At 41.1% G+C, this 27751-nt stretch overlaps 1 protein-coding gene across 1 annotated transcript; it reads right to left on the bottom strand.

The window, feature by feature from the left end:
* Window positions 1–1476: 1476 nt before the first annotated feature.
* nudcd3 (NudC domain containing 3) lies at window positions 1477–26819 on the bottom strand. Its single transcript, XM_028798569.2, has 6 exons — window positions 26485–26819; window positions 13742–14070; window positions 11175–11307; window positions 7160–7303; window positions 5477–5665; window positions 1477–4961 (listed from the first exon to the last, which is right to left on the bottom strand). The coding sequence occupies exons 1-6, from the start codon at window positions 26680–26682 to the stop codon at window positions 4851–4853; spliced, it is 1104 nt and encodes a 367-aa protein (XP_028654402.1). The 5' UTR covers window positions 26683–26819; the 3' UTR covers window positions 1477–4850.
* Window positions 26820–27751: the final 932 nt, after the last annotated feature.

The raw sequence follows: 27751 nt of genomic DNA, 5'->3' as shown, positions 1-27751 counted from the left end.
CACGTATACTTCTCAGTATTTTAATTATTCAGAGAGCTGTAATATTACGACCGTAATTGATTCTGTGTCCTGTCAGAAGAAGAGAAAGCCCGAAACCATGTAGTGATTCACCCACACAGAAGATCAAATACAAAACAAAGCATTTAACGTGCTACTTTAGTTACAATGGGATTTGAGAAACTAGTAAATTAAACAATTTTGAGGTGAAGTTTATGATGTTCTACTTTAATGACAAAATAAACTATGTGATTAAAAGTGGAAATTTCGAGATTAAAGTTGACATTTCGTGCTTTTTCAGGCACGTGTTTGTGCGTGAATTTTCACGCTGACTGGGGTTTATGTACATCATTTATGAACATCTTTTTGCTGTTCTGTAATAATTTCTGTGTTATCGCTAATGCGATCTTTACTATCATTTTTTTGAGACTTTCAAATTTTCGTACTTCCATTATCTCTAACTTGCTCTGCATGTGTTTTGCGCCAACGTTTTTGAATTCTTTACGATGTTCTACTTTGTCATCTACTCTTTGTCCTTTATTTCCAGCCCTGGGTGTGGTTAAATTTCTTCAAAGTCTCGTCTCTCGGGCCGTGAAAGTGTCTCTCTGAAAAAGTCACGTCTCATCTCAGGATTTTTTTTTTTTAATTATAAATAGAGATATTTTTTATATACATATATGCACACACGCGTAGACGTAACTGTTTTCAAGATCAAATTAAAAAAAACAGCAAACTAATTCAAAACTAAAGAATGTCAAGCTTGCAAAATCACCAATTTTTTCAGTTTAATAATGTGTACAGCACATGCTGTATTTGAGCTATCTCACTGAAAATGGAACTGTCTCACAAAATTTCAATGAAGAATAAATGTGCCAAATTTTAACAAAAATCACTCCTCTGGGAGCTGAGTTGTCCCATGCAGTCAGACTGAAAGACATGGCTGCTGCATTAAAGCACCTTAAAAAACTAAATAAATAAAAAGATGTAAGATGCATCCACCTTTGCACATCCACTATGTACGTCAGCAGAATGTGGGTTTGCCTACATTTTTCTGCAAAGTAGAGTAGAAGAATTAAAAATAAAGAAATTACAGGAAAAGTGAAAGACAGAAAATGGCCTTGGGATTTTGTTGTACATTTCAGGCCTAACAGCAAATATCAAGATCTAACCTCCTCAGCTAGGGTAGGGTCGCAGAGAAGCTGGAGCCCATCCCAGCAAGCATTGTGCACAAGGCTGGAACAATCATTTGAGAGGATGGCAAACGCACGCACACACACACACACACACACACACACACACACACACACACACACACACACACACACACACACACACACACTTAGGCCAATTTAGCATCTCCAAACCAACTAACCTACATGTCTTTGGCCTGTGGGAGAGCCCCAGTCTCTTTGCTGTGAGGCAGCAGCTCTACCACTGCATTACCGTAACATTCTAGAAATAAAATACAAGACACAATGGTTTACTTGCACTCACTTTTACTAATGATGAAATTTTAAATATAAAATCAGACACTCCAATATGCTTCTTATGTATTTACTCACAGGAAAGAAAAGAAAATAATATCAGAAAAATGTATTTTAGTTACAAAGAGGTGTGGTGTCAGGAAATCACTGCCTGTTTAAACTCACAAAATGCAGAAACTACATTAAATATGCATTGCAAATTATTTGAAGCAATAAAATGGAAAACGTTAAAAAGTGGCTGTAATCAAAACACTGTCAACTGCATTATTAACTTAATAAGAATTACCCTTTCAAGTAAAGCACTGACTATCCTGGATTTCCAGTGTTCAGGCTGCTCAGAATGAAAACAAAAGTCACTTGCTAGTGCAGAGTCTGGCCATACTGGAAACATCACATTAAAAGCAAAACTGTCAGCACTGCAAAGCAATGGTGTGATGCGTTAGACTCTCAGATAAAAAGTGCATCAGAGAGGAGATTCTTTTCAGAACACAGAATTAAAAAAGGTGAAAAAAACTTGAAAATTCACTGCAACAGACTAGTTTAAACATATTTGGACTTTTCATATGATATGGATAAAAGTGATATATTCAAGTTGCTTACTTTTCTTTTTTAAAGAAATTTTGCATACATTGAACACAAATTGACAAATTCTACACCTCTGACAGATACGCTAGTTGGCCTTCTCACATACAAATTTTATTTTATTTTTTAATCCTGCTCCAATTTAACCTTCAGGTCAAAAATCTCATAATTCTGTAATTTACAACTTCATTTGCTTTATCTAAATCAGGAATTTAGCCTTTAAACGTCACAATCATAATTTTTATTATAATTATAATCTGGTGGCGCAATTTAAAAAAAAGGATTGTGTGTCATTTGAGAATGAACTGGAACAGGGAAGAAGCCGAAATACAGCCCAAAATCAAGCAATTTCCTTCTGTAAAGAGACAGTCCAATTCTCACTTGAGATAGAAATCGGACAAAGTGAAAAACTGCAGAGAAGATGTCGTGTTTTTTCAAGCAGAACTTCATTCATTTTCTTTTTTCCCCTAGTGATCTCTACTACAGAAAGAAAAAAAAAGTACAAAACCTGCAAGTAAATCTCTAGAAACAGCATTTGGTTTTGGCAACATAGATAGTCAGGTTTTCCTTGCAGCTGTTCCTGCATGCTGCAGATCACTTGTGGTCAGAAACTGATATAAAGTTCATCAACAACAATTTGTTCAAGAACAGGTCGTTCAGCTCAACAAGCCAAATCCTATTCACCCAATTTTTCGGTTCTTTCATCTTCCAAACCACTATATCCAGAGCAGGGTTGCAGGAAAGCTGGAGCCTATCTCCATACACATCAGGCACAAGGCAGGAATAATCCCTGGACACAGCACCAGAACACTGCAGGGTGAACACACATCACGGGCCAATTTAGCATCACCAGTCCACCTAACCTGCATGTCTTTGGACTGTGGGTGGAAACCAGAGCACCCAGAGGAAATCCAAGTGTACATGGGGAGAACATGCTAACTCCATACAAGGAGGACATGAGCCCTAGCCTCTTTGTCATGCTTCTAACTGAATGCACGGTATATTTTGCTGCCTGTGTGAACAGTATTACTAGTCCCACCAACCGCATCACTGAGTGCGTTTACATGCACACACAAACAGGAGTAAAATGAGTAATCCGGCTAAGGCAGAAAACATGTTTCTTAAACCCCCCGTTCACATGCACTAGTCCACTCATGGCGCTCACCTTTAGCAAAATACTCCAATGACATAAAAACGTGAGAATGAGAAATTAAACATCAACGGTAGCCGTGATTCCAAAAACAAGCATGGAGCCTGTGTCTCCTGAGATCATGCTGCTGAGCTTAGCACTGTACGTTCAGCTTATCAACGTAAGCGTAAGTTTAGCAATTCCTGAAATACTGAGACAGATTACTTCAACCCAAAGAAGGAATAATGTGATTATACGAGCATTTGCCTCCGAAAATGTATCTTTGCGTATGATTGCACTGTTTTCTACCTATGGCTGTGGGATGTGTATGCAAAGCAAGGAAATACACAGACTAAGACTATAAAATCATCTACATGTGTTTCTCAAGAGACCAATATCCCAGTTCCTCTAACAAGAATAAAGATATACATGGCATTTTTAAAAGCAGGTTATTAAAGTGCATGCAAATGCACTCATCTGAGCCATTCTACTAACAACCAAGTAAATAAAAACTTGCCCAGCGTGCTTTCACAGATATAATGTATTTTCTTTTTCCTCTTACTTTAAATTTTGGTACATTATCATTTCACCAAGACAAGTGGATAAATATTTATTATGTTCTTTCATTTTTGTGATAAACACACAGTGGTTGTGCACTCTCTAGGACGTACTTTTGCCAGTTCTCAATTGTGAAGGCCAGGCCCCCAAATTGTTTAAAACACACAAACAGTTAAAAAGAGCATTTAACACCATCTGCTATAAATAAATCCCACCACCATGAATTTCAAACAGCTTCTGTGGGAGGCCTCCTGTTCCCAGTCAGACCAGGTACCGAGAGCACTGAAACACGTTAACTTTCATTATGGAAATTAAGGTTACAATTCAGGTATTCAGCCTCATTTTTCATGAGGCACTGGAGTGCTGCTTGAATAGCAAAACAAATTATCAATAAAATAAGTCACAAAAATACAGAACTGGCTGTGGAGCATAATTAAAATCTCATTCCAAAACACAATATAAATGTATTTGCAAACCCAGAAACTACAGAAAATCACACAAATAGTTGATAAAAAAAAAGGGAAAAAAAATCCAAAGTGCTGCTTTCCCTTCACCAAGACTTGCAAAGTAGTCGTGTTGCATTTACAAGGCAGAAGTGAATGTTACCAGTAAAATCTGTGGTCACCATTAGGCACTCCATGCATCTGGCCAGCGGTCACATCAGAGGCATCTTTCTTGGTTTGCACGCTCATAAAAAACACACTGCCCTAGAATATCTGTACTGAAAGCTTACAGTTGAAGAGAACAAAAGTCGTCTTTACAAGGCAGTTTCTGAACGCGTTCACATACCAACTGTTTTTTTAATCCATCAATAAATTATAACTGTGTATCCACCTCAGCTCTTCCCTGGCTTTGTGTATTTTTAGGTATTGAACAGGTCAAGAAAATGGCCATGTGTAGAATCTCGGTACAGAACCCTGTTAATCTCAGCAATGTAATGTGCAATCAAGCATAAAAAGCCTTAAAAATGGAGCATTCTGGCATTTGCCTTGAAGTTAGCTGAACAGCTCCTGTGTGAGGTCTTGGGTGTCCTAATAAATCAGAACAGTTTTTAGACAAGCAGCTGACTGGCAGCATTCTCACTGCCGTCTCAGCGTCTATCAGAACTGCACAGCTCCAGGGGAAATGTCAAACATGGTGGGGTCAAACTGTTGGCCTCTGAATGGGGAACCTTCTGCATCCCAGCCTCTCTTCAACATTTCATGCACCTTCTGAAAAATAGCAAGGAACATTAGCATATAATTTAATGGATCATACAAATGACATATATACTGTTCATATCCTACATTTAAAAGTAACATTTTTTACTGCCTTGTGCAATAGTGCTGCCTATAAAAATGAAAGGTCAAGCAAAAAAATGCAGTTGTTATGTCTTGTTTGTCATACACTGTATATAGTGCCCAACTCCAGAAACCAATGCTTGTTCTACCCACATCCTGGTTTATCTTTCAGGCTAATGCACCAGACCTTTACATGTTATCAATAACAGCATTGTGGTTTGCCCTACACTCCTGCCATCACTTCATGGCCAAATGTCACCTTGAAACCTCCAAATCAATGACATTTTGTCACTGTCGCATATTATCCTGTGTTTCTATGGGCTTAACCTCTTTCTGCCTTTAATCTAATCTTCAGCAACAAATACTACCATCATGCATGCACTTAGCTCAGACTTTAAAAGTGCTTGTCAGCAACTTATCCTCAGTTGTCAGTCAATTCTACCTACCATTTCATGGCTCTGTGGCTTGCCTTGCAGCTTACGATGGTAATCAAAGGTAAGGCGGTCCAGCACTGCGTGCTCTTCTTCATCCACTGTAGCCATGGAACGCTCACGGTTGATCTTATTAATGTCAATTGCCTGCTCACCCTCTAGTACAGCTTGCCACCAGTATTCTCCATTTTTATTCAAGTTCACCTGATATAAAGGCAAAAATAACATTTTAACTGCAGATTCTCCAATTACCAGCAAACCCCCAATTCTCGAAAGAATCGCAAATCCAAGAATGGCAATCACTTTCTGGGGTGCTGAGGCGCAGTGCACGTGCACTTTCGGTGCTTCTGGCCTCTGCAATCCTTGCATATATACAGACATTACTAAATGAAGGATGTATGTGTGGTGGTGTGCGCGTTCGGGCGGCAGTTGTATTGTGACCTGAAGTTTAGTTTACAGGTTGTGTTGTATTGTTTGGGTGCCACGTTTGACTCTGGGGTGCTGAGGCGCAGTGTGTGTGTGCTTTCGGTGCTTCTGGCCTCTGGCATCCATGCATATATACAACCTTCGTTTAGTAATATAGATAATTTCCCAACAAAATAATTGTTTACTGCAAGTACATTAATGTGTCACGTGTTACACATCCACTTTTCAGGCAGCTCCCTTGGCCAGTGTGTTTAAAAGAATTAAATTGCTGAGCCAGTAAACACAGAACAAGTCCTACGTTAAAGACTTCACACAGAGGTTGAAGACAGCTGCCATGTTACAGAAGGTCTTTTCACTTTGCCATGTGAAAGTATGACAAAGTGGGCATAAATGCAGGAGTATGCCTTGCAATGGACTGCTGGTCTGTCCAGGACTACTGAAAGAATAGCCATTGACTTCCTGTGCATTGGATAAATGGGTTAGAAATGGATTGATAACTGTACTGTGTTGGGTGGCTTTTTTTTTTTTTTTTTTTTATAAATCGGACTACTTTTTGCCCCAGGCTACGTCCGCACTACAGTTTTTTAAAACTAAAATGGCTTCTCTCCATATTAGCATTTTCACATCATTCACAAAAGTAGCTCCATCCACACCAAAAAGACAGAAATGCACGTGACCCTGATGTTTAACCTACATAGGGCATTAGAGAAAAAATCCTTTAAGGTATGGCAATGCCCCCAGACACGGGATTTATTGCAAAACTGAAGTAAACAGGAAATTGTTTGCCTTTTGTGTACGATTACAACATTCAAACTATACATAATGCAATTTAAATGGATACAGGTAACCCATACAACCAGGACAATCTCTTCTAAGCCTGCTATGTTGAAATATGGTTTTCTTCCGTGAAGGGAGATCAATCAGGTAATGAGATGTTGTAATGAGCAGGATCCAATCAGGAAAGGGCCATGTAACAGGCACGGACCAATAAGAGCACAGCTAGAGTCTACACTTTTGAAAAAAAATGTATTTGCCTGCCCACATTACAAGGGTGAGGCTCCATTTTAAGAAGTTTATAGCTCTGGAGAGCGTTTTTAAAAGTATCCATTTTCATGAGTTGAAAACACTGGGGTAGAGGGGACGAAATTTAGAAACAGAGAGTAATGTTTGCACTTTTAAAAGAAAATACAGTACTGTGGACGTGGCCATACTTTTCAAATTATTCATCTTATCATTAAAAGCACACTCGCCAAAAAAAAAAAAAAAACATACCAGGATGCACTTGCCAGGCTCAAGACTCCAGAGTGAGTTCTCAGTGTTGATCTTGTGAGCGAGTTTGCCTTCCATAAGTATCCTTTCACTCCCTCCTTCCAGCACAGCCACACGAATTGAATTGCTTTGAAGATTTACTGATACCTGAAATCATAAATGCCAATAAAATCAATGTTTATCAAAAAAGAATTTATAAGTGCCTATTTACACACTAAAGGACTTTCTGAACAGAAGAGCTATGATTCAAAACACTGTAGTCTCAGTCACTTAATGTTGTGACACTTCTTTGAATTAATTATTCCAGCGTCTTGGCTGCAAGAACAAAGCCAGGCAGAAGATACAACTTTGGCATCATCATTGTGCAAGACCGAGAACCGAAAATTCAGACATATTTGTATCTATTTACTGAAAAACTCCTAAATAATTTTATTATGTAATATACAAATTCTGAATGATATATTTCATCCAACAAAGCAATGAAGCACTGCATTGGAAGAAAAAAAAAGTCCACTACAAAACTAAATGTTGTTAAACTTTAGCGTCATACAGCAGAGAAAATGGGGAAGAACTTGGTCTGAGAGGTGCAGTCTTTAAAAGGAAGACCATGTAACTCATTTATGCAAGATGACAGGAAGAAAAAAAAAAAAAGAACCAATGCTAACTACAAGTACACGGGCTTTTCCATTTATTTATCCAAAAGTCAAAGGTGGAATGCTGGACTCAGTCTCTGGAGCCAGCAGCAGGAAAAGCCAGGAAAAAAATAAATAAATACAATTCTACTTAAAAAGCTATAATCTTTTTTGTGCCAACCTGTTAATAAGTTAAAGCTTTTGGATTTTGGTTTGGGGCAGGTCATGCATAGGTATTTTTTTTTTCTCCTTTGTCAATCTGTGTTAAATAAACACATATCTGACTTTTTTCTCAATTCATTTTTATCAGCGGCAGTGAATATTTTGCTACAGTTTGTAACAAGCTTAGGCTGAAAGATTTCTAAGAGAACTGAAACTGAAACATTACTGGGTAAGAAACCATTTTACACATGTGTTATGAAATTTTCTGCTTGTATGTACTGTTTTTACTTTGAATTTCACTAAAAAGACTGAAACGAAGATGACTAGGCTATGGAATTTCTTGTGATACGCATCTTACTAAAAGCTTGAACTTTTCTCAGCTGAGTAGCTGTACAGTTAAGAAACATCAAGGAAATGCAGCTACATTTTAGTTCCATCTATATAATATGCTATTAAACATTTTATGGTTTTGATGTCTGGTATGTTTCGGTGATCTGAATGTTTGTGGAAATCAATTATTCATTTGTTGAGCCTACAGTACAGTGCATCTGAATTTTACCTCAAGTAAATTTTTTTTCACATTGTCATTATGGGGTGTTGTGTGTAGAATTCTGAGGAAAAAAATGAATTTAATCCATTTTGGAATAAGGCTGTAACATAACAAAATGTGGAAAAAGTGATGTGCTGTGAATACTTTCCGGATGCACTGTATGTGCACTAGTGTACCCCACATGCATCACACATCGTGCTTTATATGGTCGGCTGTGTGGCATAGTGTTTAAGAATTTGGAGTTCAAAGGGAGTTAGAGGTTCAAATCCTGCTATAGACATTGTGTGACAAAAGGCAAGTCACTTCACCTGCCTGTACTCAGTTGGAAAAAAAATGTAACCAATTGCATCTCAAATGTTGTAAGCTGCCTTGGATAAGTAGCAGTAGTTTATATATATTCAGTATATACAAAACCAAGGCAGTGATCAACCCAGCAGATTGATTATGTTTCTTTGTTTGCTACCTCAGCCATTTTTAATACTGCCTTCCTATTTCACTATAATAATAACTATTTGAAATTAACTCTAAAGGTTTAATATTAACCTGCAAGTGTGCACTTGATCAACACTACTGTTATACAATTAAGTTTTATTTAATTATGGTTGCATAACTGAATATGGCATATGTCTTTAAAGCTGTAGCCACATAAAAAAAGAGATTAAAACCTAGATATAATGATAAAATAAACATGACATAAATAAAACATTAATTAAAAAAAGAATATCAATAAAACACTCCTTGGGTAACTATTATTTAAGGTATTTGGGTGGCACGGTGGTGCAATGGAGCACTCCCTATGTGGAGTTTGCATGTTCTCCCCATGTGCTACTAGGGTGCTCCGGTTTCCTCTCTCTGTCCACAGAACTGGCAACACTAAAATGACATTAGTGTATTTTGGGATGTGTGTGTGTTTGTGTGCACACTCACCCTGACCAGGGTTTGTTCTTGCCTTGTGACAGCTAGGATAGGCTCCAGCAACATCTGCCACCATAGTCTGGATTAAGTGGATTAGAAAATGACAGGACTACCGAAGATTCAAAGGCCTCATCGAGATCAATAGACCATGCAGCTGCAGACCCTCTCTACTCGCACAATGTTTTTATAGGTGATTTCAAGACATAGCACTGTAAGAAAACCCTTGGTGTGAGTCATGAAGGAAACTAATCTTCCCAATTTACTGAATTTAGGCTCTGCTTATAAATATTTGGCTGTCATCAGCTAAGATGATTTTTATTATTTTTCTCCTGAACCTTAATAAGGGCAATTCTCTGGTGTGTATTTGCTTGCTACTATTTAAAATTAGCTTTTGTTTTGGATGTGTACATTATTACTAGGCAATCCTACAGAGGGCTTTTAGCAAACTGAATCTGTATTAAACCACGTAAACAAAAGCACACATTGAATCCAAAAACATAATTAGACCAAGTTCATCTAAGTGAAAAACAAAACTTCACAGAATTATTTAATATCAGGACTTACTGTTCGCACAGACATGCATAACTGTATTTTGGTAAGAATAAATGTAAAAGAAATACTGTATATTTCCCATGGCTGTGTAACATCAAAATAAAATTTTACTATTATATATTAAGAAGATTTTTTATTAATCAAGTAGTCTAAATTGATGAATTATAATGACAATATAAAGTAATTTTCATAGTATAATGTGCTACATAGCACTGGTTTTCTTGGAAACATTCAACACTCCACATCTCTTGTATTGTTCACCTTAGTTTAAAGTTCCTCGCTTGTGATGGTCAATGTTCTAATCTTGTATTTTAACCCTTGTTCCAGAACAACCCATAAGACTGGCATTTACTCAAAACTGTTTTGTAAGATGCTTTGGATAAAAGCAGCTAATAAGTGACAAAATGTAAATCTCTGAAATTAGAGGTTCTAGGTCACAGTATTGTTAACTAATGTTTTATACAGTTTTGCTTATCACCTTACAATGACTTTATTGAACAAATCAACACCTGGCTTATACGTATCATTACATATTTAAAGCAGTTTCCAAGTATTGCTCAGAAAGAATCCAGTTTCCTGGGATCTCCTCATCAAGCTACCGATTACTGACACTGTACAACAATCTCGTGACATTCCTTGACTCAGTTCTAAGGGTAATACGGCCTCTCAAGTGTGTAGAATTGAATTTGTGTGTATTAATTAAGACTGTCACTCCCACAACTGTCCTCAAACACTAATAACTTACTCCATTTAGCTGTGGTTTACATTTGAGCCTTTGACTATGTAAACATGTTGTTTTTCATATATAATAATAATAATAAATAATAATAATTCATTACATTTATATAGCGCTTTTCTCAGTACACAGTTGCTAGAAAATGTTTGTAAATCCTTTGATATTATCTGTATTTCTTCTCCATTATATTATTCATAAAATGTGATCTGATCTTCAACAAAGTCACTATAATAGACAAAATTAACACAAAACGCAAGCATGGAGGCAGTCAAAAACTAATTTGGGGTTCCATGTTGTAAATGAATTGTGCCACCATCTAAAAATTAAATACAACCACTGAGTTTAAAGATTGACATTATATAAAAAAAAAAAAAAAAAAAATTTTTGCTTATTTCAGTGAATCTTACTTTAAATATGATTCCCTCTTAAAGCAAAAACAAAGTGCTTCCAGTTAGGATAATTTGCATTTACCTGTCGGCCCTTAGTAATGGTAACTGGCACGGGCACCTTAATCTCCAGATCTGTGTAGTCTTGAGACCAGATGTAGTTTTCTCTTACAGCACCATTGTAGCTGTCAGGGTTTGCCTGGAACATCGCCTGCACTCTAGCACAACACAAAGAACAGATAACACAACATTAAAAATTACCAATGTACACACACTCATATATTTTATAAAACACCTTCAAAAATATAACACTATTTTGCAAAGTGCTTACTGATACAGAAATAATATATTTGGGTGTGTATTTAGTTTGGTCCATATGTATCTGGACAGTGACATCATTTTCATAATTTTGTCTCTGCATATCACCATAATGGATTTGAAATGAAGCAACCAAGACGTGATTGAAGTGTACACTGTCAGCTTTAATTTAAGGGGTTTAACAAAAATATCATACGAGCCAAATGTACGAAATTACCAATCTAGTCACTCCTAATGTTTCTGCTCTCTCTCTGATGACTTTGTTTCGTTTTCTCAGCCTAATGATGGTCTGCTTTTCTTTCAAGGACAGCTCTTTAGACCTCATATTGAGAGTTTACAGCAACAGCTTCCAAATGCAAATTCCATACATTTTATCTACTTAATTCTTAATGAATTAATGAAGGAACTGCCCACACATTGCCATGGAACAGCTTGCCAGTCAATTGCCTAATTACTTCTGGTCACTTGTTAAGGCCATAACATAGAAAAGTACTGTCATTTCTAAAGCATTCACCCGATTTGGATGCAAATACCCTGACGTTAATGCAGACAATCTGCAATTTCAGCAAGCATTCATCATATAGCTTCAACTCCAATATTTTTTTGGTACAAGTTAAACTTATCATCATTTTATCAATGTCCAAATGCCTATGGACCAAACAAACACTCTGTGTGCGTGCATATATATTTTATACATTTGCATGTACAGAATGTATGTTTGTATATGTATATATAAGAACCAGCTCAAAAGAGCGCTTTCTTGCATGTCCAAGGAACACGCAGCACATACTGTATTGTCTTTCAGAAGCAGTTAGTGCTTTATAATGTAAGCTATCAGTCTTTCGTTCTTTTTTCATGAGATCTGTAGTAAGTGAAAAATGCATTCACAAATGTATCTCTCTATTAAAAAAAAAACTTTTGGGTCGATAGGTGACTTTCTCGGAAAGACACTTTGACGTCCTGCGAGAACAACCAATTTAAAACAAGATCACGGACATCTAACCTCTCAGTTGTTGGAATGCTTTTGACAGACACACTTCATGTGCTCTTAAAAATTTTATACGTTCTAGATGGCACATCAACAACTAAGCAAAGAAGAAACAGCAGCGCGTTGAAAAGAGACCCAAACAAGTTGGAGAGAAAAGAAGGCAAAAAAGAACAATAATAATCTATGTGCAAATTCTGAAAATAAGGAAAGTTATAATCAGCCCTGACCAAGTGGAACTGAAAACCTTGTAGGTCCAATCGGGGTCAGAAATAAGAGACTTCATAAAGACATTCAAAAATGTTGGCGCAATACACATGCAGAGCAGGTTAGAGAATATGAAAGTAGTAAAATTCGAAAGTATCAAAAAAAAAGAATGTAAGGATCGCATTAGTACAAACAAACAGAAATTATTATTCAGTGAAATAACGGAACAGCAAAAAGAGATCGAATATATGGACATAGGTGATATGAAAGAAGAGTCTGAGACTTGTAGATCGTCTAATTCGTGTTGCCATCAGGGAAAAGTAGTGTTGCTTCCCAATGAAGAGGCGTATCCGTGAGAATTAAAAGATTTGTTGTTTGGTGAAAGTGAAATCCACAAACACTACAGGCAAATTATCTGAGTATGCAATAATCTTTTCGCCTTTGCATCATTCAATGCTCAAAACGTAGATTTACACAATAATGAACCATACGCTATGAGAATCTGTGGTCCCGCAACAATTAAAGCTACGACAAATTTCGAAACCACAATTCGGTCAGGTGTATATTTATGATCATGGAGAAGCGATGCAACATAGAATCGAAAGAGTATGTTATTTTTCAAGGGAATTGTTACAATCTCTTTAAATTACATATCCAGTTAACCAAACCAAGGGGGTGGGCGAGTGAAGCGAGCAGGGGGAGGAGCCCCTTAGTATATTAATATTAACAACACATCTCAGCGTTGACATTTTTGAAGTCAAGTTTACATATTTCCACTAAATATGTAACAGGTTTTACTCCAAGTATCTTGATTTCCACCTACACTCCAAAAGGTACGCGCGTTAACCCAACTGGTGATTGTAAATTGTAACACATGACTGTGCCCTGCAGTGAATTGTTAGCCCAACAGGAGTCATGTTCATCATTGCAGCCTGCACAAATGAGATGGAATTTGGCTCCCTTCAACTTTGAACTAGAGCAAATATTCCATACATCCATTGTTTGCCTATTATTTTGGATCAGAAAGTTTGAAAACCAGTCACATGTCCAACTTCTGACATGGTCTCCATTGTAAAAGGAGCAATTTAAAAACAGGGATTCCTATCAAAATATTTGTCATTTTAATAAGGACATGTACTTACTTCTCCAAATCACCCTCCTCCAAGTTGTCATTTCCAGCTGCAGCATTAACTGGAACCTTAGGTGACTCCTCGCTGACACTTTCCTTGTCACCTGTAGTCACGTCTGCAGGACTGGGCTGTTCTTGAGATTCTGACTGTGCTGAGCATTCTTCCTCTGACTGCACTGCAGGCACTTCTTCTGACACTGACTCAACCACAACTTCCTGGGTAGCTGGTGGTAATGTCCTCCTGGCCTCTTCCTCCTGTGCTGCCTTTTTAATCTTCTCCTCCATTTCCTTCATTCTCCTTTCATGATCCTGCAGGCCAATTCGCTCAAAGGTCTTAAATGTCTAGTTTTGAGAAAGAAGGAAAAGATGTCTAAAGAAAGAAGCAGTGCATCTCATTTTTATATAGATCACACAAAATAAACTATTTTGTGATTAAATTAGCATAATAAAGACTTAACACTAGCAATGGTAGTGTTGAATGTATTATTTTGGCTAAAAGCATTAGCACTGACATCAGTGTTGCAAGATTACAATCTTATGTGAAGCCCTATTCGCAGTACGTTTCACTAAATCTTGTGTTAAAATACTTTTAAAACTCTTCTTCTGGATGTAAACTTAAAATAAAATAAAAAAATCACTCTGCACATTTTAGCACACAATTACTATTTACTCACTCTAACAAACTTGGCACATCTCCCTGCCTACAGAACAGGTGTGGCACCTGTGCACATATCTACACAACAGATCAGGTAGTTATACCACATTGCCAGCAGGAGCATAAAATAAAGGGTCCGTTCACATGCAAATCTGCTAATGTGGTCTACCTAATCATGTGCATAAGGTGCCCCAACACTGGATTGTATGTGGGGGAAACTGGTCAGACACTGCGCCAGCGAATGAACTCACATAGATTTCATATTAATCATAACAGTATTGATCTTCTGGTGGCAGCACACTTTAACAGTAATGGCCACAGCATAAAGGATCTGAGGTTCACTGTGCTTATGGGTAATTTCAAGACCCAACAGGAGCGGAGAGAAGGGGAATACAAACTGGTCTAAATAGAGACAAGAGTTTTATGACCAGATATGTGGACTAATAGAGTGACTTGACCAGCTGACTACATCAGTGGCCTATCTTACAGACAATGCACTTCAAAAAAACCTTACAGGACTTTTTCTAGTGATGGTTATCTTATCTCTACATTTTATTAGTTCATTGTTCTCTTCTTTCAGGGTTAAGTCATCTAAGGTTTATTAATTTTGTTAACATTTGAACAAAAAGGGTTGTTAAGATGAAAGAAAAAAAAATCACTTTGCTGTCCCAATACAAGCTAGAGTATTTTTCAGATTTTTTTGTTACACCTTGCCTGATGAAGGGGCCTTAGCTGCTTCGAAAGCTTGTGTCGCAGGTGGCTGGGTGTGGCCCGCAATCAGCCGCCTACTTAAGGAGCCGCCGCCCTGCAATCAAGGCTGGAGTCGGGTAGGAGGTGGACAAGGCTGGTACAGAGAGGGTGAGGAGAGGCCCTGTGTGTTGTGTGGAGAGGAAGAGAAAGCTGAAGGAGCCAGGACTTGAGAGACTGTGGGGGATTTGGTGTGGTGCACTTAAGGACTTTGTATATAGTAGTGTAAATAAAGGTGTGGTGATGGAAGAAAACGTGTCTGCCTGCCTGTGTCTGGGACGCACCCTTTCACAGTGGCGTAGCCGGCAGGATGCTCCACCTGGGTCAAGATGGGGACCTGCATTCATGGAAAAGTTTGTGAAAGGCCCGGCACCGCAGGCAACCTCAACCACGTGCCGCAAGGGCGGCGTGCACCCAACCCCGCAGGGAAACACGGTATCGCGGACTAGTGGAGGTCTGTGCTTGGACTTTGTGTTTCAGGGGTGGCTCACCGACGCGGTGGCCAAGAAGGAGGCTGCCGAGTAGGAGAGGCTGCAGCTGGGGAAGCCGCAGCAGCAGCGGAGCTGCCCGGAGAATCACTCTCCAGTGAGAGAGGAGAGCGAGATGGTCGACCAGAAGTCCCTCCTCCTAACAGGCACGGGATTGGACAGCGTGTCCTGTTCTCTCGCCAGTGATTGGTCGGAGGCGAGAGCAGGGAATGTCCATCCCGTGCTTCAAAGAAACCTGAGTGGGCTGCAGGAAAGCGCCCATAGAGAGCAGTCGGTAAGTGGAACTACTGGCAAGGTAAGCCCACCGCTGGCTGCTTCTCTCTCCTTGGCAGCGGTTTTACAGGAGCTGCAAGAACAGCTGCGCCTTGTGCTATCACTGCTGGCCGAGCGATGTGCCCTCCGGGCGGAGACGCTGGAGTCAGGAGGGATGGCAGTGGCGTCGGATCGAGAGCCACAGGCAAGAGGATCGGCGCGCTGCAGGAGCTCCTGGACGGAGAGGCACAGCGGGGAAGGTAACAGAGACCGACCCCGTGAAGCTCCGGACGCCAGCGGGGCTGGGTCTGCCCTCTTACAATGGGCAGATCCGAACCGTCGCGGCGTCCCGAAGTAAATGGAGGAAGCGGCTTGGGGAAGCCAGTTCCTCCGATATGGGAGGACGTGCTGCTGGGTGCGCACATCCCGTGAAGGGCCGTCCTCTGCGGAGGCAGAGGAGAAAACCGCAGCTTGGGAGGTGGAAACGAAGCGTGATCCCACTGGTGGTCCCGTGGCGGGGATCGAAGAAGGCGCCGAGGTGGAGGCTGGAAAAAGGAGCATCGGGGGGGCCGAGAGCATTGGCCCAACTTAGGACGAGCCGTGGGGCTGCGTCAGGGCAATGCCTCCGCCCTTGTTTTTCTGTTTTGTTTCTAGGATCGGGCCCTAGGCTACGGAGTGTCGGCTTGCCGCCGAGGGGTTCACGTCCTCGCGGAACGGTCCGCTGGTCCCTGGAGGTCTCAGCTAGCGGGGGAGTCCTGTCGCAGGTGGCTGGGAGCGGCCCGCAATCAGCCGCCTACTTAAGGAGCCGCTGCCCTGCAATCAAGGCTGGAGTCAGGTAGGAAGTGGACAAGGCCGGTGCAGAGGGGGCGAGGAGAGGCCCGGTGTGTTGTGTGAAGAGGAAGAGAAGGCTGAAGGAGCCAGGACTTGTGAGAGACTGGGGGGGGGGGGGGGGGGGTTTGGTGTGGTTCACTTAAGTACTTTGTATATAGTAGTGAGTAGTGTAAATAAATGTGTGGTGATGGAGGAAAACGTGTCTGCCTGCCTGTGTCCGGGACGCACCCTTTCACAGCTTGCATTTGTATTCTGTTTAGTTAGCCAATAAAAGGTGTCATTTCACCCTATTTTCTCCTGTATCAATCTATAGCTAACACGGTACAACACTCTTCTTCTAACAAACTAAAAAATAATACTGTTCTCAATGTGCAAAAATTAGGCTTTTTAGTTAACACTTTTTGATTTGATTTATTAGGCCTTAAATAAAATCAAGGGAAGATCAATCCAGAGTTGAATCTTAATGTTCAAACTTCTTAATATGAGTTGCCTTCTCCGAGTAACAAATGTCCTGTAAACAGATGAATGAGAACTAGAAAATAATATACGGCAGAAGAAGACTAGAAAGGGACATCCAACATGAACTTTCCACTGTCAGAAGCATCAAAAATGGAAGTTAAGGAAACTCATTAAATACAAGACCAAATTTGTAGAACCTAGGAATGTTTCTGGCAGAACTACTTTTAGTCTTGTTAAACATGCAAATGCAAAACCTGCATATAATAATAAAGAACCCGCAGAAACGTTTAATGGTCACCAGAGTAGTGCTCAATACACAAATGATTTGTATGGAAGAATTCTAACGAGGAAACCTTTGCTACAACCTCATCATCACGTCAGTTTTTGATAAAAGCATTATCAAAACAGTATTCAGATAAACTAGTAGCTTTGCTATATCAAATTTGTTGTGCACTGATGAAAAAGAAACTGAACTTTCTAAGAACAGCCTCAAAAGACACATTTGGAAAACAGCAAGAGAACCCTTTTTAAAGAAAAAAAAATACTTATGCTTAGTGCAACAGGCTGATAGCTGAAACTCCTAACTCTTATTGTGATGAAATGCTTTGAAATAATCATCAGGATGCACATCCAGATATGTTGGTTCACTTCCAATATGCTCCTAACAGGAACATGGGAATCCCAGTTGGGGAGGAGAAAGGGATCACATCCAGAAGGAAGGACCAGAAGAGATGGACAGACAGCCCACTGAAAAGGAAAGATGCCGTTGGGGGCTTTTATTCTCCTCCAGCACACTACATGGCAGCAGATCCGGATATCCATGGCGAGTAGAAAGCCAGCAGGGCATGCCGGGAAATGTAGTCTGGCAGGGCATCCCTGCTGGGGTCACTGAGTGCTGCAAGAGGGTGCTGCAGGGAGACAGGCTCCCTGTTATAAGGAACTTCCGTGAAACTTGGAAGTGCTTCCATTGGGTAATCACCCTGGCACCAGAAGTATTTCTGGGTACCTAATAAAAGGGACCGCACTCCCTTATCCAGGCGAGCTGGGAGGTAGAGGCAACATTTGACTGGAGGAGGGCAGTGCAGTCAAATCAAGTTGGGGAGCATGCACTGGTACAGTGCGTTGCTGCACCCACTACACAATGAAACAACTCGGGATCCCGGTTTGCAACCCCCCAGGCAGACACGCGGTCCAGTCCCACCCTCTGGAAATGACCCTCTATCTGCCACAGCCAGGTGTTGTGGGCGACCCCTTGGTCTGGTCCAGCCACTCGGGTCCCCAACAATGAGGAACTTACAAACTGGATCATCCTCGGGGAAATGCGCCATATGGCCGTAGTGCCGTAAATGACGCTCCCTCAAAATGCAGGTAATGTGCCTCATTCGGGACTCCATGAGCAACCGCTCTTTCGACACAAAGTCAAATCAACGGTACCCAAGGATTTTCCGGAGAGACACAGTACCAAAGGAGTCCAGTCTTCGTCTCAGGTCACTGGATAGTGTCCATGTCTCGCAACCATATAACAAGACAGGAAGCATCAGTATTCTAAAGATTTGGACCTTCGTCCTTTTGCATAGATATCGGAAGCGGCACACACCCCTTTCCAGCGACCTCGTGACCCCCTATGCTCTCCCAATCCGTCTACTGACTTCATAGGAAGAGTCACCAGAGACATGAACATCACTGCCAAGGTAAGTAAACCTCTCAACAAGGTCAACACTCTCTCCGCAAACAGAGACACTGCTGATGGCTGTGCCTAAGAGGTCATTAAAGGCCTGGATCTTGGTTTTTATCCATGACACTCGCAAGCCCAGACACTTTGACTCCTCACTCAGTCTCTCAAGCTCCCCGATCAGAGCCTCCATTGACTCCGCGAAGATCACAGCATCGTCAGCAAAGTCAAGATCCGTGACCCTTTCTTCACCAACAGATGCCCCACAGCCGCTGGACCCCACGAACTTGCCCAACACCCAGTCCATACAAGCATTGAACAGAGTAGGAGCAGAACACACACCTGACCAACCCCAGAATCAACTGGGAAAAACACAGAGGTCCTGCCTCCACTCTGCACAGCACTCACAGTACCAGTGTACAGGCCGGCCATGATATCCAGCAACCTCGAGGGGATCCCGCGAATCCTCAGGATGTCCCACAGGGCAGCTCGATCAACTGAGTCGAACGCTTTGCGAAAATCAACAAAGGCTGCAAAGAAACTTCCAATATTCGCGTTTGCGCTCCATGAGAACCCTCAGTGCCAGGAAGCGGTCAATGGTAGACTTCTTAGGCGTAAAACCAGACTGTTCCGGTCGCTGGTAGGTGAGCAAGTGATCACAGGTCCTACTGAGGATGACCCTAGCAAGGACCTTACCTGGCACTGAGAGCAATGTTATCCCCCTGTAGTTGCTGCAATCCAGGCGATCACCCTTCTCTTTCCTGATAGTGACAACAAGTCCCGTTTTCCAGTCAGTTGGGATGATGCCAGTCTCCCAAATGGAAGCAAAGATTGCTTGCAATACCAGGAGGACAACTTTACCACCAGCTTGGAGAAGTTCACCCCGGCTACCACAGATCCCTGCAGCGCCATCCCCCCCCTCCCCTTCCCCTTCCCCTCAGCTGGTTCAACACCTGTGCAATCTCAGTGAGATTGGGTGGTTCACAGCTAATTAGAGGATCAGCCTCAAGAACCGTGGACCCAAACATATCCAATGTCCTAGCCGGAGGATCAGCTTTGAACAACTGCTCAAAGTAGCCAGCCCAGCAGGTCACAACTGCAGTGTCATCCGTAAGAACCATTCTATCAGCTGCCCTGACTGTGAATCTCCGAGGAACAGATTCAGATGTGAGTAATGCTTCGATTCCTCTGTAAGCAGGACGTGGGTCGCTAGACCACAGATGGTGTGTCACTTGCTCACAGATTCCTCTAACAAACGCCTCTTTATCTGCCCTCAGTGCCCTCACAGTCATCCCTCTCAGGTCCCTGTACAGACCGGAGGTGCCACTGAGCCGTTCAATGTGACTCCTCTCAATGATATCCAGGGTGCCCTGCGAGATAAAACACCTCCTTCTGGGAACACCCGTAACACCAACATAACCCTCAGCAACCTTCAGGGTCTTGTCACGGAAGGTCTCCCACATCATATTAGGATCGGCAGTCATACCCAAATCTGAAAGTTCCTCACACAAACTGTGTGCAAACTCATTAGAAACAATCTGGCCTTGGAGTCTGGCCAAGTCCAGGCTCATTTTCCTAGTAGGTGGTAACCTACTACTGGACCTAAGCTGGATCTTCAGAGTAGCAACAACAAATCTGTGGTCAGAATTCACAAACTGGGCACTTCTGTAGACCCTGCAGTTTTGCAAAAGCCTCCAGCGTCTGCCCACGAAGATGTGATCGATCTCCTTCACCGCACTACCAGTATTGGAGTACCAACTCCAACAATGCGGTTCAGGGCGCTGGAACCAGGACCCAGCGATTCACAGTCCCTGAAGTTTTGCAAAGTCAAGGAACATGGAGCCACTTTCACCGCGGTCACCAGACCCATGGGAACCGAGACAATCCACAGAGCCAGCCCTGTCAGTGCCAGTGGATGCACTGAAGTCACCCATGACCAGAGGAGTGTCACCTCGTGGGCACCCATCAACCACCAAGTGAAGCCGTGAATAAAATGTCTCCCTCACTGAGACATCACTCACCGCGGTCGGAGCATACACTGAGACAACAGACAAGGCACCCAGAGAGTGCCGTAATCCGAATCTCATAATACGCTCATTGAAAGGAGTGACATCGGACACCATCGGAAGAAGCCATTCCGCTACAGCAACAGCTACTCCCCGAGTATGACAGCCATCTGACCGACCAGACCAATAAAGTGTATCCACCTACACAGATCTGGCCAGTCCCCGGTCTGCACACCTCAGAGAGTGCCGCCACTGAAATGTGGAGTTTACGCAGCTCCTCTGACAGCAGAGGAAGATGATCATCTTGCTGGAGAGACAAGGCTTTTCATGCGCCTACCTATATGAGCCGCCTCAAATTGTGATCTGAGTGCTGCCGTACAGCGGGCGATACCTCAGCACGCCAGTTCCGATCCCCAACAGACCTGACCCTATTGGCTTTCCAACGGTTTCGACTCTTCTGGGGATGGGGCTCCCGAGGGCTTTCCCCCATCCCCTTCATGATGCGTGCAGCCTTCCTATGGGCGGCTGTAGCAGAGCTTCTCCCACAGAGAGCAAAAATGAGTCCTTTCTGTAGTCTCAGAGCTTTGTGAAGTTTTTTTTACGGTGGCTGGAGTGCCAATCCTGCCACCAACCCCCATGATTACCCTGCAAGTTGTAGGACCGCTTGCAGGGCCAGATGCAGTTTAACATCATCCTCAGGATAGTGCAGTGGTGAGAGAAATTGTAGTGGTGTGAATTGTGGAGAAAGAAAACCTGTTTTTGTACTTTTGTTACTGGTTGGAAGAGTATAAAAACCAACCTTTATTTGAACCCAGGACTCACTGTGTGTTAGTGTTTCGGGCACGCCGTCACCCCGGTTTCCATCACAATGCTTATCGACGTAACCGGTCTATGGAGAATGCCGTTAGTATGACCATTGCATACAGTACACTGGGTGACAAGCTCCTTTTCCTTAGTGCGCCTGACATACTTTGCAAATGGATACTGGATTTTCTAACAAACTCAGTCTTTTTGAACAGGAACTCACAATTCTAGCATACGAATGAAAAGTAATGGGATTCAGCTGGGCTGTGTAGCACATCTTATCCTCTTTTTTTTTTTTTTTTTTTTAAACTTACAGCTGTGTTGCAAACCAGGAAAACACCAGTATCATTAAATCTGTTGAACATACCACAGTCATTGGTCTGATTACTGGGAAGGCTGAGACTACCTACAAGAGGGAGGCTCTGGTGGTATAGTGCCAAGTCAACAGTCTCTCACTAAATGTCAATAAGACAAAGGAGATGATTGCAGGCCTAGGGAAGAGGATGGAGAAACAAAACATTGCATATTGGCAAGACAGAGGTAGAAGGAGAGTGTGTTAACATCTTCAATTTATGTGGCATTTGCTTCAGTGAGGACTTTACATAGTATCACACCACTATCCAGTTGGTTAAGAAATACCAACAACATCCGTACTTCTTGAGAAGGTTAAGGAAATTTGGTACAATATTTTAGCATAGGGGTGCCCAACTCCAGTCCTGGAGGGCCGCAGTGGCTGCAGGTTTTTATTCTAACCCTTTTCTTAATTAGTGACCTGTTTTTGCTGCTAATTAACTTCTTTTGAATTCATTTTAATTGACTTGCTCTTGAAGACTCGGACCCCTCAATTGTTTCTTTTTCTTTAATTAGCAGCCAAACAATAATGAGAAACAAAATGGGCCAAAACAGGACCAGCAAACTGTGACCATCATACAATATCTGAAAATAAAGAAAGGTGAAGGTCTCGGGAATGCTGATCTGCTCTTAGAAAAGAGAAAATTCACAATTTCGGAAATGTTGTTGCTCTCATTGTGCAATAGCAGACAAGCCATGGAATTAAAGAACGGGTTTAATTAACGACAAGACTCCACGCCTCATTAAACAGCTGGTTGGAGTGAAATTGATTGGAGATTGAGGCCTTGACTTAGTTGGTCTTCAGTTGGCTCACTCACTTCACATTTCATTTCTGTTTGGGTACAATTTAAGGAAAGAAATGAAGCAATTCAGAGGAATGATGAAGAAATTCAGGGAAACATTTCTTAAAAACCAAGTCAATTAAATTAATTCAAAAGAAGTTCATTAGTAGCAAAAAAGATCACAAATTAAGAAAAGGGTTAGAATGAAAACCTGCAGCCACTGCGGCCCTCCAGGACTGGAGTTGGGCACCCCTGTTTTAGCAAGTTTCCTCAGCAATTTTTACAGGTGTCAAGACCATCTTCACCAGTGCTATTACAGTTTGGTTTAGGAATTGCTCTGTGCATGATCGCAAATCTTTACAGCAGGTGGTGAGAACTGCCCAAACTATCCTTGGAAGAACTCTACCATCTCTAGATAATATATATTAAAGTAATTTAATCAGGAGGTCCAGCAAAATCATAAAGAGAATTACTCATCAGCAACACGGTTTATTGCAGCCTCTGGAATTGGTTTGCTTCGAGAAATAAATCCACTGAAACAATAAACAAAAGAATTCAGATTAAAACTCATCAAACGATATTGTATGCAACATGGAATGCTGGTGGTATAAGTGGCTAATAAAGTACAGTTAATAGAAGCTCTGACTTGATGAGAAGGGCAATGTGGTATATGGGAGTGGAGGAATAGTTTTAAAAAGTGGTCATCTCCATGTACAATAGTGCCACAGTAATGGAAGCAGTAACTGGAGAAATAAGATGAGAACTACCAATGGAACTCTTACAGATATATACATAGAATTTAGTTTTAATTGCCTATAGTAAGGACAAATTAATCAAAAATTTCCTAAATGGAAAAACAGACAAAGAAAGATGGGGATTAAAACAAACCTGGACAAAGCTAAGGTGGTGATGGTAGGTAACAATCGGTCTGTCACACTGCTGTCAGGACAATAATCTTCCCATGAATGTCAGCAAGAAAGAGGAGTTGATTGTAGACTTAGGAGAAAAAAAATAGGGGTACTACCGGCCCCCTCAGAATTAATAACACTCAAGTGAAGAAGATGGGCAGTTTTAGATACCTCAGTGTCCACATCACAAAGGACATAAACTACTCCAAGCACATTAACATCTATACTGTTGATGTGTCAAGACAGCCAGCAATGAGCTACAGCATGTTGTGAGATGAAAGTATCTCAGTGAAAAGAATGCTTGCCTTTTAAAGACTTCATGGCCCTGGAATCAAATGGATTATTTCTACTCCACACCGTGCTGCTCGTACCCCAGGAAGAGTCAGCTTTACACCATCTAACTACTGTGTCTTGTATTCCTGGTTCATGAGTTAAAGACATACAAAGAACAGTCGGACAGTCCTTGAGAAGCACAAGAGCTGGACTATTGGGACAACTGTATTACATGCCGGTGTCAACAACAGTTGAAAGTGGGACATCCTGAAGACTGACATCACAGCCCTTATAAAAGTCATTAGGGGGTTTGGGGGGGGTTTGGGACACCAGCTGCGAGAATCGTGCTTTACTTATCTATAGCACCCGATGACCCTGACACTCTGTGCCCTCTGATACAATGTCTTAATTGTATTTCTGAATGCCTGAGTAGCATTTCCTCAACCTAAACAATAAAGAAACAAAAATCTTAGTTGTTAGCAAAAATGGAAATAGTGAAAGTTTTAGAAATAAACTTTATCCTTTGCATTAAAAGTCAAAGAATTTAAGTGTAATCAGTGACTCTGACCTAAACTCTACAGTGCACATTATCCATTGACCTAAACTCTACAGTGTTCATTATCCACATTATTAAGACTGCAATCTACCATTTAAGGAACATTAAAAATGTCAAGACATCTTTTAACAATGCATGATTCTAAGAAATTAATTTACACTTTTGTTGTTAGTTGGCTAAATTACTGTAACGCATTCCTAATAAGACTACCTAAGAAAGACATGAAATCAGTTGTGCTTAGTGCAGAACACAGAACCAAGAATCTTAACCAGAAAGGAAATTTAACCAGTCTTAGAATCGGTACATTGGTTACCCGTGTCCTTTAGAACGGATATTTTGGAGAAACTGTCACCCTGCATTCCAAGGTTTTTAAGACTGTTTAAGACCAGTAATAATGTATGGGGCTAAGACGTGGGCAGTAAAAACAGCACAGAAGAAGTTAAGCAAGTTAACAAAAGTAGGAGAGATATTTTAAAAAAAGTACAGGAAAGTAGGTTAAAGTGGTATGGATATGTGACATGCAGAGACAATGAACATATGAATGGGAAAATGAGTGATGGGAATGGAAGAACAGGCTAATAGAAAGCAAGGGGGTGTGTGAAAGTGAAGGCAGAAGGCTAAAGTAAAGAAGATTTGAAGGAAAAAGGCTTGATTGAGGAGGAGGTGCCGGACCTTGCTGTATGGAAATGGTTAAATCAAGCACATCAACCCCCATCTAGAAGTGGGTAATGATGAAAAGGATGAAGAAGTTGTTGTTTACCCCACCTCAGATGCCTCAAGCATTTCAGGCAGCCCCCCAGATTCCAAAGAAATTCTATAAAACCACCACTGAAAGCATCCTGACAGGAAATGCTACTGCCTGGTTTGTAAACATCACGGGAGAGAACTTCAAGGCCCTGCAGTGTGGTGAGGTTAGTTGCATACTTCACTCAGTGTGCACTCCTTAACTTTGAGTACAACTATACCAAGCCACCATCGAACCAAGAAGGAGAAAATGTTTAGTGATACCAGCCATACAACATTGGCTTGTTGTCTGTGTTGCGATTAGTGAAACATTACCAATGCCTGATGACCAGTTCAGAGAGACGCTTCCATGCAGTCTATCTGCATCCTAAATAAGGGCAGTACCTAGAGATACATATTGTTAATTCTCTTATATTATTCCTAATTTTAATATAATGCTTACTATTATTATCATCATTTTAACATAATGACTTTGATATTTATAAAGTCTTGCTTTATTATTTGTCCTTTCCCTTCTACATAATGAACAATCTTGAATTTTAGCAACTAAGCATTTCAGTACTTCTTGTACAGTGTGTATAACTAAAAGTGCCAAAATCTGAGTTATTCATAGTTACTCGGTTAGTCATTGCCCGTAGACTTGCATATCACAGAAAATCAGTGGAAAAACCTCAAAAATGTGCGACATGCAAGAAGAGAAAAGAATAACTTTGAGCTTGAAAAGTGTGAAAATTAAATACGGGGGAAATCGTAAATCAACAATAGAAATCTGCAGGCTGGCCCCAGGTAAGTTTTGGAAGCTTTAATTTCTGCCAGTGGGAATAAGGACGTATCTTACTAGGTGCAATGACTGACATGGGGGACCAAACGTTTACACATACATCATTCAGACTGTTAACTCATCAAATAAATAGTAACTGTGTAATAGAATGTGCAGGCAAAATGACATGTTAAAATTCTTAAACAGCGGGGGTTACACTCCCTTGTTGATCGATGGTGGTTGACCTGTGGCCTGGGTCTCGGTGACAATACACCTAACCTTATTTCCAACTTCTTTGTCACAGCCCCCCTCAACCCAAAAAACGGGCATTCGTTTGACGCATAAGTACTTCCATCAAGTTTCTGATGCTTAAAAGTCAGACTTTTAATGTCGGAACCGTTTAGACTAGAAAACCACTTGACACCATCCACTCCAGAGTTCAACCGTCACGGTATTCCCCACACATACCTTCAGGATCATTTTTTCGGCGACCCCCGGCGGGAAGCCCATCTTGTCCTGGGGGCCGACTAACAGTCTGAAAAAGTCTGTTTTTCTGTAGAGAAAACCGAAGTAAACATGCAGAAAGCTCTGAATGTCGCCGACGTGCTGTAGAATCCCGAGTAATGCTTGATCGTACAAGTCCGTCATTTCCAAATGGTCCGACATCGTCCCGATCTGCCCTGGCTCCGATCAGCCGTACAAAATAATGGAGTTTCTTTCAAAAATGTAAGCAAACATAAAGGTAAAAACAGTAATCATAAAAAAAAACTGTTTCTCCCTTGAGCGCCGCACTACGGTGTCCGTGTAGAACAAAGATAAGCACAAACCCTTAGTTCCGCGGAAACTGTTTTAATACCCGTATAAACAGGAGCCTCCTACCATGGGGCGGCAATTTACTGCGGAGCACATTCATTCACTTGTGTTGCTCCACTGAGAACCACCAATTCATTCAAATCTTTAGACTGAAATAATACAATTAGAGGGAATAAAGAAAAAAAACATACACCAGGAAAGAACTGTTTGCTTCAACCTTGTTTCTCTACAGCAAAAATACATAACGATTTGTATGTGCCATCCGAAGATCGTGAAACAAATCCTAACCCAGCTAATGCGTTCCGCTGGGGAACAGCACGGGCTCTCTGTTTTCTATAGCTTCTATAGGAACATCCGGAAAAATATTACTATAGGGCACAAAATAAACAATAACTACACTTACAGATGCTTTGTTAATATAAATGATTGCATTAATATATTAACAAAATATAAAGATTATTAATCAAATTTCACGGTTCACTGGAGCTCAGTATCAATTACTGCAGCAAGAAAGGAACCAACTGTGGACGGGACGCCAGCCCATCGTAGTACCCATTTACACTCCAGAATTTCTAACTATTTAAACTGCATCTTTTGAGGATGTGTGAAAAAATATGCAGAAAGAAGGAGGGGAAAATCCATTTAGACAACAACAAGGTATGGTTTGAACACTGGGCACTGAATCCTAAAACTTGAACTTGAACGTAGTATACACTACTGACACCATTACAACACTTTGATATAGTAGAAATAAAACAATGACGCGGACTGCACTATCACTGCTAACACATCAGCATTAAGTACAATACAGTGTGCAACACAATACAACAAAAATGTGTGTGTATATATATATATATATATATATGGCACAATGGTCTACATTACTGTATGACAAGCTCCAGAGACTTGAGTTCATTTACCT

This window comes from Erpetoichthys calabaricus, chromosome 1, assembly GCF_900747795.2.
Source record: "Erpetoichthys calabaricus chromosome 1, fErpCal1.3, whole genome shotgun sequence".
Classification (NCBI taxonomy): domain Eukaryota; kingdom Metazoa; phylum Chordata; class Cladistia; order Polypteriformes; family Polypteridae; genus Erpetoichthys; species Erpetoichthys calabaricus.
This window is presented reverse-complemented; position numbering and strand designations above follow the sequence as displayed.

What these genes read in the sequence shown, in the direction of transcription:
- nudcd3 (XM_028798569.2), bottom strand. Translation starts at nt 26,682, where the DNA reads ATGTCGGACCATTTGGAAATGACGGACTTGTACGATCAAGCATTACTC. An exon ending in CCATTACTAAGGGCCGACAG is followed by an intron (nt 7,304 to 11,174) that starts GTAAATGCAAAT and finishes TTATGATTTCAG; the next exon opens with GTATCAGTAAATCTTCAAAG. An exon ending in AGCCTGGCAAGTGCATCCTG is followed by an intron (nt 5,666 to 7,159) that starts GTATGTTTTTTT and finishes CCTTTATATCAG; the next exon opens with GTGAACTTGAATAAAAATGG.